Consider the following 12,528-nt stretch of genomic DNA (forward strand, 5'->3'; position numbering starts at 1 on the left):
TTATGTTTCTGGAAATGTCCATTGTGGTTATTTTCTTTTTCTTTTATAAAAGTTTTAATAACCTGTTTTAATTTCCAGATGGAAGTATGAGGATGCACATGGATTAGTGAAAGAAGCAAAGTAAGTATAAATGTTGTACAAGCACAGTTTTTTCTGATGTATCATTATTTCTTTGGAAAAAATAATCCTTCTTTTTTATTTTATCTACAAGCTAATTTATACCCTGTATTTGCTAAATCAGAACATAAAGGGGGAGATGGTTTTTGTGCATGTATGGGTTTAATGACACATCAGCAGAATCCAGGATTTATGGTATCAAGCAAAAGCTAGGTAACATAAACCTTGCCAAAATCCCCAGGAAAACATACCTATCCTGCCAAAATAAATCTGCATCATTGACTAGAGGCAGAAGGTGACATATATTACAAAACTGCCAAGAAAATGGCATAGCAAACATATATTACAAAACTGCCAAGAAAATGGCATAGCAAAGTCAAAAATACCAGAATCCTTTTTGGGTATAAGGGTTGTGCAGGAAGATCATTCTGTTATCACCAAGCATATGGTGGTGTCACTGTTGTCATGGCATCGTCACCAAGCGTATGGTGGAATGACTGTTGTCATGGCATCGTCACCAAGCATATGGTGGTATGACTGTTGTCATGGCATCATCACCAAGTATATGGTGGTATCACTGTTGTCATGGCTTCGTCACCAAGTATATGGTGGTATCACTGTTGTCATGGCATCATCACCAAGCATATGGTGGTATCACTGTTGTCATGGCAGCACCACCAAGCATATGGTGATATCACTGTTGTCATGGCAGCATCACCAAGCATATGGTGGTATCACTGTTGTCATGGCATCAGCATCAGCCTTAAGATTCTGTATAAGGGTAAAGTGTTTCAGTTTTTGCAAGTCAGTTAAAGTTGGGTGCGTGGGGAGATACTGCATTCTACACAATCCTAATTAAAGTGGGTTACAGCAAAGCATTGTGGGAAGGGGAGATAATCTCATTATGCAGAACCCTTGTTGTAATGGCTTACGGATGTCAATTTGCCAGATTCCGCAAAACCCTTGTTATTGTGGGGTATTATCATAGCATGGTGGGATGCCAAGATGCCTCATTATGTGTAACTCTTGTTAAAGTGGAGTATATCATAGCATGGTGGGATGCCAAGATGCCTTATTATGTGTAACTCTTGTTAAAGTGGAGTATATCATAGCATGGTGGGATGCCAAGATGCCTCATTATGTGTAACTCTTGTTAAAGTGGAGTATATCATAGCATGGTGGAGAGGAAGTACTGCCTGATTCTATATAATGCTTGTTAAAGTGGGGTGCGTCGTAGCATGTTGGGATGGCAAGATGTCACATTCAGCATTACCCATGCTGCAATAATGCCAACAGACTTACTAACTGGACATATGCGTTGGATGCCTTTTTATGAACTATAATGACTAAGAAACTGTGCAGTGGCCTACAAGCTGAAACAGTGTTTCCCTAAAACAAATGTCTCATTTGTTGATCATGTTTAATACAAGATGTAAGATCTTTTGAAAAATGATGCAGCTTAAACATATTCTTTTAATCCCTTCAAGTTTGCATGTATGACCTCTAATCTGTGTGCAAGCACTGAGTTATTCATCAGTCTAATACCTTCTCATATAAATTCTTTTAAAGTGATCAGACTTGGCTTATATTACCACAAAAGTCTGTGCATGCATTGAGTTACTCGGCAGTGTAATACATTGTCATGTACGTTTTATAATGGCAGTGAATTCCTAGGCAATCTTGGTGTGTATGGGAACCAGTTGAACAGGAAGAAAGGAGATTTTATCTCACTCAAATTATAACTGAAATTGTCAATACTACTGTACTTTTACACTATCAAAATACACTACAACCATATTGACATTATCAAAATACAATGCAACCATATTAACATTATCAAAATACAATACAACTGTATTAACAGTATGAAAATACAACACATCTGTATTAACACTGTCAAAATACAACATAACTGTATTAACACTATCAAAATACAACACAACTGTATTAACAGTATGAAAATACAACACAAATGTATTAGCATCATCTAAATACAACACAACTGTATTAACATTATGAAAATACAAGACAACTGTATTAACACTATCAAAATACAACACAACTGCATTAACATTATCAAAATACAACACAACTGTATTAGCGTCATCTAAATACAACACAACTGTATTAACAATCAAAATACAACACAACTGTATTAACATTATCAAAATACAACACAACTGTATTAACATTATGAAAATACAACACAACTGTATTAACATTATGAAAATACAACACAACTGTATTAACATTATCAAAATACAACACAGCTGTATTAACATTATCAAAATACAACACAGATGTATTAACATTATCAAAATACAACACAACTGTATTAACAGTATGAAAATACAACACAACTGTATTAACATTATCAAAATACAACACGGCTGTATTAGCATCATCTAAATACAACACAACTGTATTAACATTATCAAAATAAAACAACTGCATTAGCATCATCTGAATACAACACAACTGTATTAACAATCAAAATACAACACAACTGTATTAACACTATCAAAATACAACACAACTATATTAACATCATCTAAATACAACTCAGCTGTATTACCATTATCAAAATACAGCACAACTGTATAATTATGAAAATACAACACAACTGTATTAGCATCATCTAAATACAACACAACTGTATTAACACTATCAAAATACAACACAACTATATTAACATCATCTAAATACAACACAACTGTATTAACACTATCAAAATATAACACAACTGTATTAACATTATGAAAATACAACACATCTGTATTAACATCATCTAAATACAACACAACTGTATGAACACTATCCAAAAACAATACAACTATATTAACAGTATGAAAATATAGCACAACTGTATTCACATTATCAAAATACAACATGGCTATATTAATACTATCAATATACAACACAGCTATATTAATACTATCAAAATACAATGCTGCTGTATTCACATCAAAATAAAACATAACTGTATTAACACTATCAAAAAACAACACAACTGTATGAACAGTATGAAAATATAACACAACTGTGTTCACATTATCAAAATACAACATGGCTATATTAACATTATCAAAATACAAATAGAACAGTTGCATGTATATCTCATGCCATAAGTTATTCTGAAAATGTTTTACAAAATGTTTTACAAAGTATTTTCTGCAATTTCAGAAATAATACTTACCAGTACTCAAAATTATGAATCTAATTGTACGTAGCAATTTTTAAGTTTTGAAAATGTTTTATGGAAGATTATAAAAGATTATTCATTTCTAATAACTATAGGGCCTTTATGACTTCAATCTATATGCATGTCAGATCACCATAATAACCCATATATTGTAATTAAAATTTGTGTTCTTTCAGGGTGTTTGGCTTTGTTGCTAGGAAACAGATGGGTGTTTCTGACAACGAATGTCACTTGTTTGCTGAGTTGGATCCTGATCAACCAGCTGCTGCCATTGTGAACTTTGTAACAAAGGTTATGATTGGACAGAGCAAGATGAAGTCTTAGAAACAACTGCTGGTTGTGTCATAGGATTTCATTGGATGATAGTAATTGTTGTCATTTTCACAAATTCAGTATAGGATTTTATCATACCTGTGCACAGTTTTACAGTTTACACCTAAGTGCATTTCATTTTCATATTCTGGGAAATTCTTGGAAGTGGAATTTACAGAAAATGCTGGTATTGTTAATGGATGGCTGCAGGACCCCATATTATTGTTATGAACTACCTTTGCACATATTTTGCATGATCAAGTTTAATGTGCCTATATTCAGTATGTGTATACTTCAGTATGCAGTTATCAGTTTGTTAATGTCTTTTTGAACTGGAAACTAGTCTGCCATAGTTTTATATTGAATGGAAAACCAGTCTGCCATAGTTTTGGATTGAAGAGAAAACCAGTCTGTCATAGTTTTATATTGAAAGGAAAACCAGTCTGATTTTGTTAAAAGCTACTGATTAAGAACTGTAGAAAATGTACTAATCAGAAAATGATAAAAGAATGAAATTAACATGTTAAAATATGTTCTAAAGTTAGAATAGAAAAAAAACGTTTACTGTATAATTATTGGTTTTCCCTGCAGGAAGGTAAATGAACAACAAAAATAAAAAGTATAAATTTACGTGACCTTTGTTTTTAAATGTTGTAGTTTAGAACTAAACAAAAGTCAGAAGATTTGAAAGTTTGCAGTTGTAGAAAACATGGCCTTTATTAAAAGAGTACTTTTTGTTCTGTAATCTTTGCATGGAGCTATGTATATTTTTTAAATGAAATTGCCGTGTATTTAAACAAAGCAAATTTGATAATTAAGACCCAAACATGAATGTGCAAAAATAAAATCTCACAGTAATAATAGGTGTTAGTCCTGCCAAAAAATATCATCGCTGATATTGTGGAAGCAGAATTACATGCAGGCTGTTAAATGTTGTTTAAATGTTGTGATTTCCAGCAAACAAACAAAGAAAAACAAAATGAAGTGGCCTGATGTCTGGACTGGTTTTTGAATGGCATTAGTATACCAGTCAGCTCATTTAAATGTATAACCAGTCTAGATATTCATTGTATTTAATAGCTTCATGTTACTAAATTAAATATATACGAATAATGGGTGCTTTTTTATTATCAAATTTGTACATGATGTTTTCTGGAAGAGTCTTTTTGTTCATTTATTGAGTGACATGCTTATTCAAATATAAAAGATGATGAAACTGCCATTTATGAGTAAATAGCAGTAATAATCAGGTTGGATAAAGTATAAAACTTTTGAGATTTAGTAAGACACAAAAGACTGAGCTCCAATAAAAACTATAAGTCTGTTTCTGTTATCTTTCTATTTATTGCCACGAACAAGTTTTTTTTGGAGTGGTCATAATTTTCATTCATGTTTCACTTGTTTCCTTGTACATGATATGAAATATTTGTCACAATGCAGAAGTGATCGTTTGTAAGACACAGCGGATTTTAAATAAATTTTGTAATCTAAAATCTCATCTTTTTGGAGGAAATTTTACATATAATTTTCAATTCAAGTAGAAATAGGTCACGTTGACCTGTAGACTAGGGGCATCAAGAAAGAAATATTAGTTTCTTCTTTATTAGAAAACCTCTGTACCTCAAGTTTGTGCTGAAGATGTTTATATTGTGGTATTAAATATTTAATGTGGTTACTGTCTACAAATAATTATAATTCTTCCCAGTTTTAACTGGGAAGGACAAGTGTTCATGATATTTGGTTGCTTGTATAATATAGACGCTACCTGTAGAGAAATATGTTTTAAATGTAGTCAGTTTCTGTACATAACCTCAATAAACATATTAGCTGGTCATTGTTGTTTTTAATATATATGCTTTTTAAATAGTAATGTTTCTGTTTCATTATTTTTAGAATTTTAAAGAGAAAAGTGTGAAAATAACACCATTCAAAAAACCTCCATTTCAGTTGTGTTTTTTTTAAAATTGGCTTCAGAATCGCAAAGAATATTCTATGAAAGAAACAAAAAGTAAACTGACCCATCTTTTACAGTGCTATGAAATATTTTATTATTTCTTTATAATTTGTATTGGCAATGATATTTGATAAAGGGTTCATTTTTGGGGTAAAAAGTTTTCATATTTGCCTGGCAATGTTACAACAAGTTTATGTTTAAATAGCTTTCATTGTTTAATGAACTGGATATGAACTGCAATAATTGGAACTTGTTACAGACATATTCATATATATTGGATGCATTTTATTTAATTATTGACTGAAAATTAGATTTCACCATCTTATTCTCTCTCAACTATTAAGAGATATGTAATTTCGTAAAATAATGTTACAGTTTAGTGTTTATCACATACCATCATACTGATCTCCAGTATTGTAGGTAAGTAGTGTTGCCTACACAGACCACCTCTTGTCACTTTTTTGCATCAAATTTTAGCCAAGAAAAGGGTTAACAACACTGCTAAAGTTGCAGACTCGAGGCTTTATTACTGTTTCATTTTACAAAACCATTTTAACTTTTGCATGATAAGCATCAATCATAATGTGTCAGAACTTAAGGGTCTGTTTCTATTCAGCAGTGAATGCTGATTTACTGTGAACAAGCCTACACAGTATGCAACCAAATTATGAATATGCTGTCTATAACTGAGAACAGTTCACTCATTGATGGCTTGATATAGTCCATTCTTGTATTGTCAATAACCAGTTAATGAAATGCATTTTGCTTGGATTAGTCTTTAGGACTCTAAGCAAGGACTAGTTTCTAGTCTAGGACACACTATGCAGGGACTAGTTTCTACTCTAGGACACACTATGAAGGGACTAGTTTCTGCACTAGGACACTGTGCAGAAACTAGTTTCTGCTCCTGGACACACTTTGCAGGAACCAGTTTCTGCTCAAGGACACACTAATCAGGGACTAGTTTCTACTCTAGGATTCACTATGCCGAATCAGTCTCTTCACTACACTTGTAACAAGTTAGTGACTCCTTGGTTTTCATGATGAAAGGATCATCTTTTTACTGACTAGACAAGTCACAGTCAAATTTAGTTTGCTCATTTAAACTGAACATGAATGAAGATGGCAGTAGGGTAGATTTGATTTCAATCTGTAACTTAAACTGCCATATTGTAAGGAAAACAATAGTCTTTCTGATTTTTGCGACTTACCTGTTTTCTTGGTATTGTTGTCTTTCTCCAATTGAATAATAAGCATGAATTCTTTATATTTGAAAACAAAACTGGTTTCTCTGCATGAAATATTTATTCATAATTGCTCATTTTCATAGTTTGGGTCAGCTGGTGTTATTTTTAAAGAAACATAGTAGGAACCAAAGATTAGGAGTGGAAAGATGGTTATATTATATGATAAAATCATTGAGTGACTTGTCTCGCCATAACATCTTCACTGATGATTTCCAGGCTTTTAAAGTATTTGCTTTAATTGTTTTGTGTATGGAATGAATTATGAAGGACATAATTTATTTTTATTTCTGTAAATTCTGCTGTTTTAATTCTGCAGACAGTTAAATATATCTCGTTTATCTGGAGTCATTCATCTTCACAAAGACTGTAGCATTTTTAAGCCTAGAGAACAAAAGATGTCACTGGACAGTGTCGTTATATTACACTGTTCACATTAAATCAGCATTCACTATAGTTATGAATGCAAGCTGACAGTAGAACACATGTAATGTCATAAAAGGTAGATTACCAACAAGTTGGTCTTCACTATATTTACTAATTGTTTTCTTAGATCATTGACCATGACAGAAATCATTCAGCTTAGAGAACAATCGTCAAACTAATTAATTCCACCCCCTACAAATTGAGAATGATCTTGCAATTAATAAATCGCGTGGGCTGACAATTTTGTATCAAGATGGCATGGATGAATCCCTCTTCTATCAATCCATGGCTTTCAGTATTTTCAAATCCTCACTCTTTATTAACCATCCCTCCTGGATTCAACATTTTTAATTCAATGGCTTTTGAACTACTAACACATTAGTGCAAACCATCCACTATTGATATTGCCATTGCTCAGTTTTTCTCCACCACAGCCATTAATTAAAAAAAATCAAGTGGCAGAGAATTACTTGTTTGTCAAGGTCAAGGTCAAAGGTTGATTGATGTACTTGATTACATCTTGAACTACAAAAGCAGGCAACAGCTGTTGGTTCGTTCAATCTCAGATCTGAAATACATATTTTTTCTTCGAATCTTGAGATCTGATGGTATTGTGATCAAATTATGAAATATTCTACATTGTATTTGTTATAATTTATAAAGCATCAGTTTTATCTCATACAGGAGTACCACAAGTTGTTTATATTGCATCATATTTTCACTGTTATGATAGACGTGTGTAGTTAACAGTACTATTTTATTGTGCGTTAAATGTATGTTCAAGGTGGTCAGATGTTAGAGTATACAGTTTTATCTATTTTTACATTTGTGTTGTGTGTTAAACTGAAGAAGCATTCAGACAAAGCAACTTGCCTTTTGTATAGTTTTATTAGAACCTTTCCTGTAAATCCTGACTTTCTGAATGACAGACTCGTCAACTTTATCGTGATCAACACCAACATAATTTTCAAAAATTTTATTTATTATAATCAGAACAGTTACTTTATCCAATTTATTTAAAGATAATTGGCAACAAATTACATGCCATTTTCTTACTTTTTCAACCCAACACCACTCAATTTCCTATTGGATATAAAAAATAAATTTTTATGATTGTTATTGTTCATGTTCCTTTTTTAAGAAAAAGTATATTAGATCACAGATATGCTGTCGATAACTATATCCCAATGCTTTTTGCAAGATACATTTTGCATGCATTCGTATACATTTTTCAGCCGGTTCAACTTTATTTTGAAGTTATACAACAAAATTAATATGATATTAAATTTGTATGTATTCTTTTGGCTGTGTTGGTGATCTTTAAGTCTGTCAATTTATATTTTGCTACGTAATAATGTGATCTTGGTACTTCTGCCAGTTATAATAAAATTATACTGCTTTAGATATTGCTTTTGATGTTCTTATATATATATATATCGATATGTCAATATTCATTATTATCCTCCTATACTATAAATAACTCATACAAATCAGCAATAATAATTTCCTACTGAATTTTCACTCCTTGTATTTTAGTGTCCAATACATGTAAGCAGACAGTCATGTTATTGCAACATTGACAACTTTTCTTGAAAGAGTTTTGTTTGTGAAAAGTCTGCTTAAACTTTGTCCAACATGAGTTTCGTTGAACATTAATATCTTTTAATTTTCATTGCTAGGTGAGTTGGAAGATTGTTTTCATTCTTTAGGAGTGTTACAGAAATAAATTGAGACATACATTAATTATGATAAAAGATCACTGTTGCACACTTGCATATCCCTCACATACATTAATTACGAGAAAAGATCACTGTTGCACACTTGCATATTCCACATATACATTAATTATGATAAGAGATCACTGTTGCACACTTGCATATCCCACTAACTTTTTGGCATATCTATTAACATAAACTGATATTGCAAGTTTTTTTCAGGAAGGAAAAATTACTTGGTTCTTAATAAACGGTTGCATGTTCGATATCTACCCAAGCCAGTTCTGGTCAGCTGCCTCAGCGAGTCCTTGGGATAGAAACTTGGTTCTCATCTCCTGAAAATGATGTAGCCAATACTGCATTCAAAGTGCTATTAAATCAACAACCCCCAACCCACCCCAGAAATATTTTTCCTTTAGGATAGTTGAGTAACCGCAAATTTAATGAAGCAGTTGTTTTTTATTTTCAGTAGATCATTACTTAGCATCAAAATCTTTACTGGCTGATTAATGCTCCAGAATATTACACAAATGAACGATTCTGATGCACCCATTGTTGGTGATCTCTATATTTCACAAAAAAACAGCTCTGATGTACTCATTTTTGGTGATCTCTATACTTAACAATAAACAGCTCTGATATGCTCAGTGTTGGTGATCTCTATACTTCACAATAAACAGTTCAGATATGCTCAGTGTTGGTGATCTCTATACTTCACAAAAAACAGTTCTGATATGCTCAGTGTTGGTGATATCTGTACTTCACAATAAACAGTTCTGATGCACCCTTTTTTGGTGATATCTATACTTCACAATAAACAGTTCTGATATGCTCTGTTGGTGATATCTGTACTTCACAATAAACAGTTCTGATATGCTCTGTTGGTGATAGCTGTACATCAGATGATGCTGTATAAATGATTTTATTTGAAGTCATGTGCTAATACCGTAAGTAGAATCATGACTTCATCCACATTATTCACCATCTTTTCATTTTTATTCTCAAAAACAATGTTAAATTTTTTCAGTGTTTGGTGAATATATCTTCATTGATCTCCAGCAAATTTTTTAAAAAATTTTTCTTTAGTTTCAGTAAAAAAAACAGAAGTACATAATTGATTCACGAGCACATTTTGTTTTCCAGAATTCTCTAACATGAGAAAGAGCTGTCTTGAACACACACTTCCATCCTACATTTAACAAGTCAGTCTTGGTATTGATTTAGTCGGGTTATTTTGTTTGTTTCAACCCTGGGCAGATTTAGTTTTTGTGTTCATGTCAGTGTCTATGTTTCTTTAGCAAACCTCCACATTCTATAGCTGCTAGGGAATGTTGACAAATACAAATTGACTGTATACCCAAAATATTATGGACAATAAAAAAAAGTTCATTTTAACTTGCTTTGTCTTCTTTTTGTCACATACATTTTGCTTGTGTTGATCTCTCCCCCATCTCACTTTCTCATTCCAATATATCTTAGCTCTCCTGGCAATAAAGCAAAGTGACCTTTAAACATGGTCCTTGTGCATCATGCATCTTTCAACAGTGGCTGTATCAGCTTTTTATCAGAAACCTCTAAACCAGTTTCGTAAAAACTTGGCATACAGCATTTGATTATGAAGGCCTTTCAGAAGTGTGCAAATGGTGCCAATCTGCCATAAAATATGGAAGCCATTACCAGAAATATATAAATATTTTACTTCTTTTAAGTATTTATGCAACAGAATTTGACTAAAATTTATGGAAAGCGTTCTGGCATAGTGTTCTAAAAGTATGCAAATAATGCCAGTACACCATTAAAGTTTTCATTCAACTTTTCAAAAACTGATCAATAGATATTTGACAGAAAGCATGCTGGCATATATAGCTTTCATGTCTATACAAAGGATTTTGATCTAGCATCAAATATGACTGCCATTACAAAAAAAATAGATAAACCTTTAAATGACTTAAAAGATTACATAAACAAATTAGAAGCATGGATCTAGGCATTGAAGTTTTTCAGGTTGGAACAAATGCTGCTCATCTGCTACCAAATACAACTACCATTAGTGAAAATATAATTTTTTAAATTCTTTTCTGAATTAGCAGAATTTGACAAAAAGCATCTGGACATGAAGGGATTTTAAGTTTGTAAATTATTGCCAATTGGTTATCAGATATAGCTGTTGTTACATTTGGCCAAATTTGACAGGAAGTGTCCTTGCTTTAGGGCTGTTCAGAATATATCCAGTAATGCAAATCTGCCATCACAATATGGCCACCATCACTAAAAGCATATAAATACTTACACATCTTCTTTTCTCAAAGAATGCTTAATAGCATCTGATTACATTGACAGAAAGCTCCCTAGCATCAAGGCCTTCTAGTATTGAGCAACAGAAAGCATAACACTATCAAAGCCATTCAGTACTGGCCAACAGACAGAATCTTAGCATCAAGGACATTCAGTACTGGCCAATAGACATCATCTTAGCATCAGGGCCATTCAGTATTGGCCAATAGACAGCATCTGTGCATCATGGCTATTCAATATTGGCCAACTGAGAGCATCTGTGTATCATGGCCATTCAGTATTGGCCAACTGAGAGCATCTTAGCATCAGGGACATTCAGTATTGGCCAAAAGACATCTTAGCATCAGGGCCATTCGGTATTGGCCAACAGACAGCATCTGTGTATCATGGCCGTTCAGTATTGGCCAATAGACATCATCTTAGCATCATGGCCATTCAGTATTGGCCAATAGACAGCATCTGTGCATCATGGCCATTCAATATTGGCCAACTGAGAGCATCTGTGCATCATGGCCATTCAGTATTGGCCAATAGACATCATCTTAGCATCATGGCCATTCAGTATTGGCCAATAGACAGCATCTGTGCATCATGGCCATTCAATATTGGCCAACTGAGAGCATCTGTGCATCATGGCCATTCAGTATTGGCCAATAGACATCATCTTAGCATCATGGCCATTCAGTATTGGCCAATAGACAGCATCTGTGCATCATGGCTATTCAATATTGGCCAACTGAGAGCATCTGTGCATCATGGCCATTCAGTATTGGCCAACTGAGAGCATCTTAGCATCAGGGACATTCAGTATTGGCCAAAAGACATCTTAGCATCAGGGCCATTCGGTATTGGCCAACAGACAGCATCTGTGTATCATGGCCATTCAGTATTGGCCAATAGACATCATCTTAGCATCATGGCCATTCAGTATTGGCCAATAGACAGCATCTGTGCATCATGGCCAATCAATATTGGCCAACTGAGAGCATCTGTGCATCATGTCCATTCAGTATTGGCCAACTGAGAGCATCTTAGCATCAGGGACATTCAGTATTGGCCAAAAGACATCTTAGCATCAGGGCCATTCGGTATTGGCCAACAGACAGCATCTGTGTATTACGGCCATTCAGTATTGGCCAACATACAGCATTTTAGCATCATGGCCATTCAGTATTGGCCAACTGAGAGCATCTTAGCATCAGGGACATTCAGTATTGGCCAAAATACATCTTAGCATCAGGGCCATTCGGTATTGGCCAACAG

At 33.4% G+C, this 12,528-nt stretch overlaps 1 protein-coding gene across 13 annotated transcripts in view; it reads left to right on the forward strand.

Annotated features, from left to right (window-relative positions):
* LOC149791062 (tensin-3-like) overlaps positions 1-10,365 on the forward strand; it is a 522,379-nt gene extending 512,014 nt beyond the window's left edge. For all 13 annotated transcript variants that reach the window (XM_089972994.1, XM_089972985.1, XM_089972988.1 and 10 more), the window contains 2 exons: positions 79-120; positions 3,496-10,365. In XM_089972994.1, coding sequence (XP_089829120.1) covers positions 79-120; positions 3,496-3,643 — 190 coding nt within the window. In that variant the 3' untranslated portion in view covers positions 3,644-10,365. The remainder of the gene's footprint in view (positions 1-78; positions 121-3,495) is intronic.
* Positions 10,366-12,528: the final 2,163 nt, after the last annotated feature.

This window comes from Sinohyriopsis cumingii, chromosome 10, assembly GCF_028554795.1.
Source record: "Sinohyriopsis cumingii isolate HCF-2022 chromosome 10, ASM2855479v2, whole genome shotgun sequence".
Taxonomy (NCBI): domain Eukaryota; kingdom Metazoa; phylum Mollusca; class Bivalvia; order Unionida; family Unionidae; genus Sinohyriopsis; species Sinohyriopsis cumingii.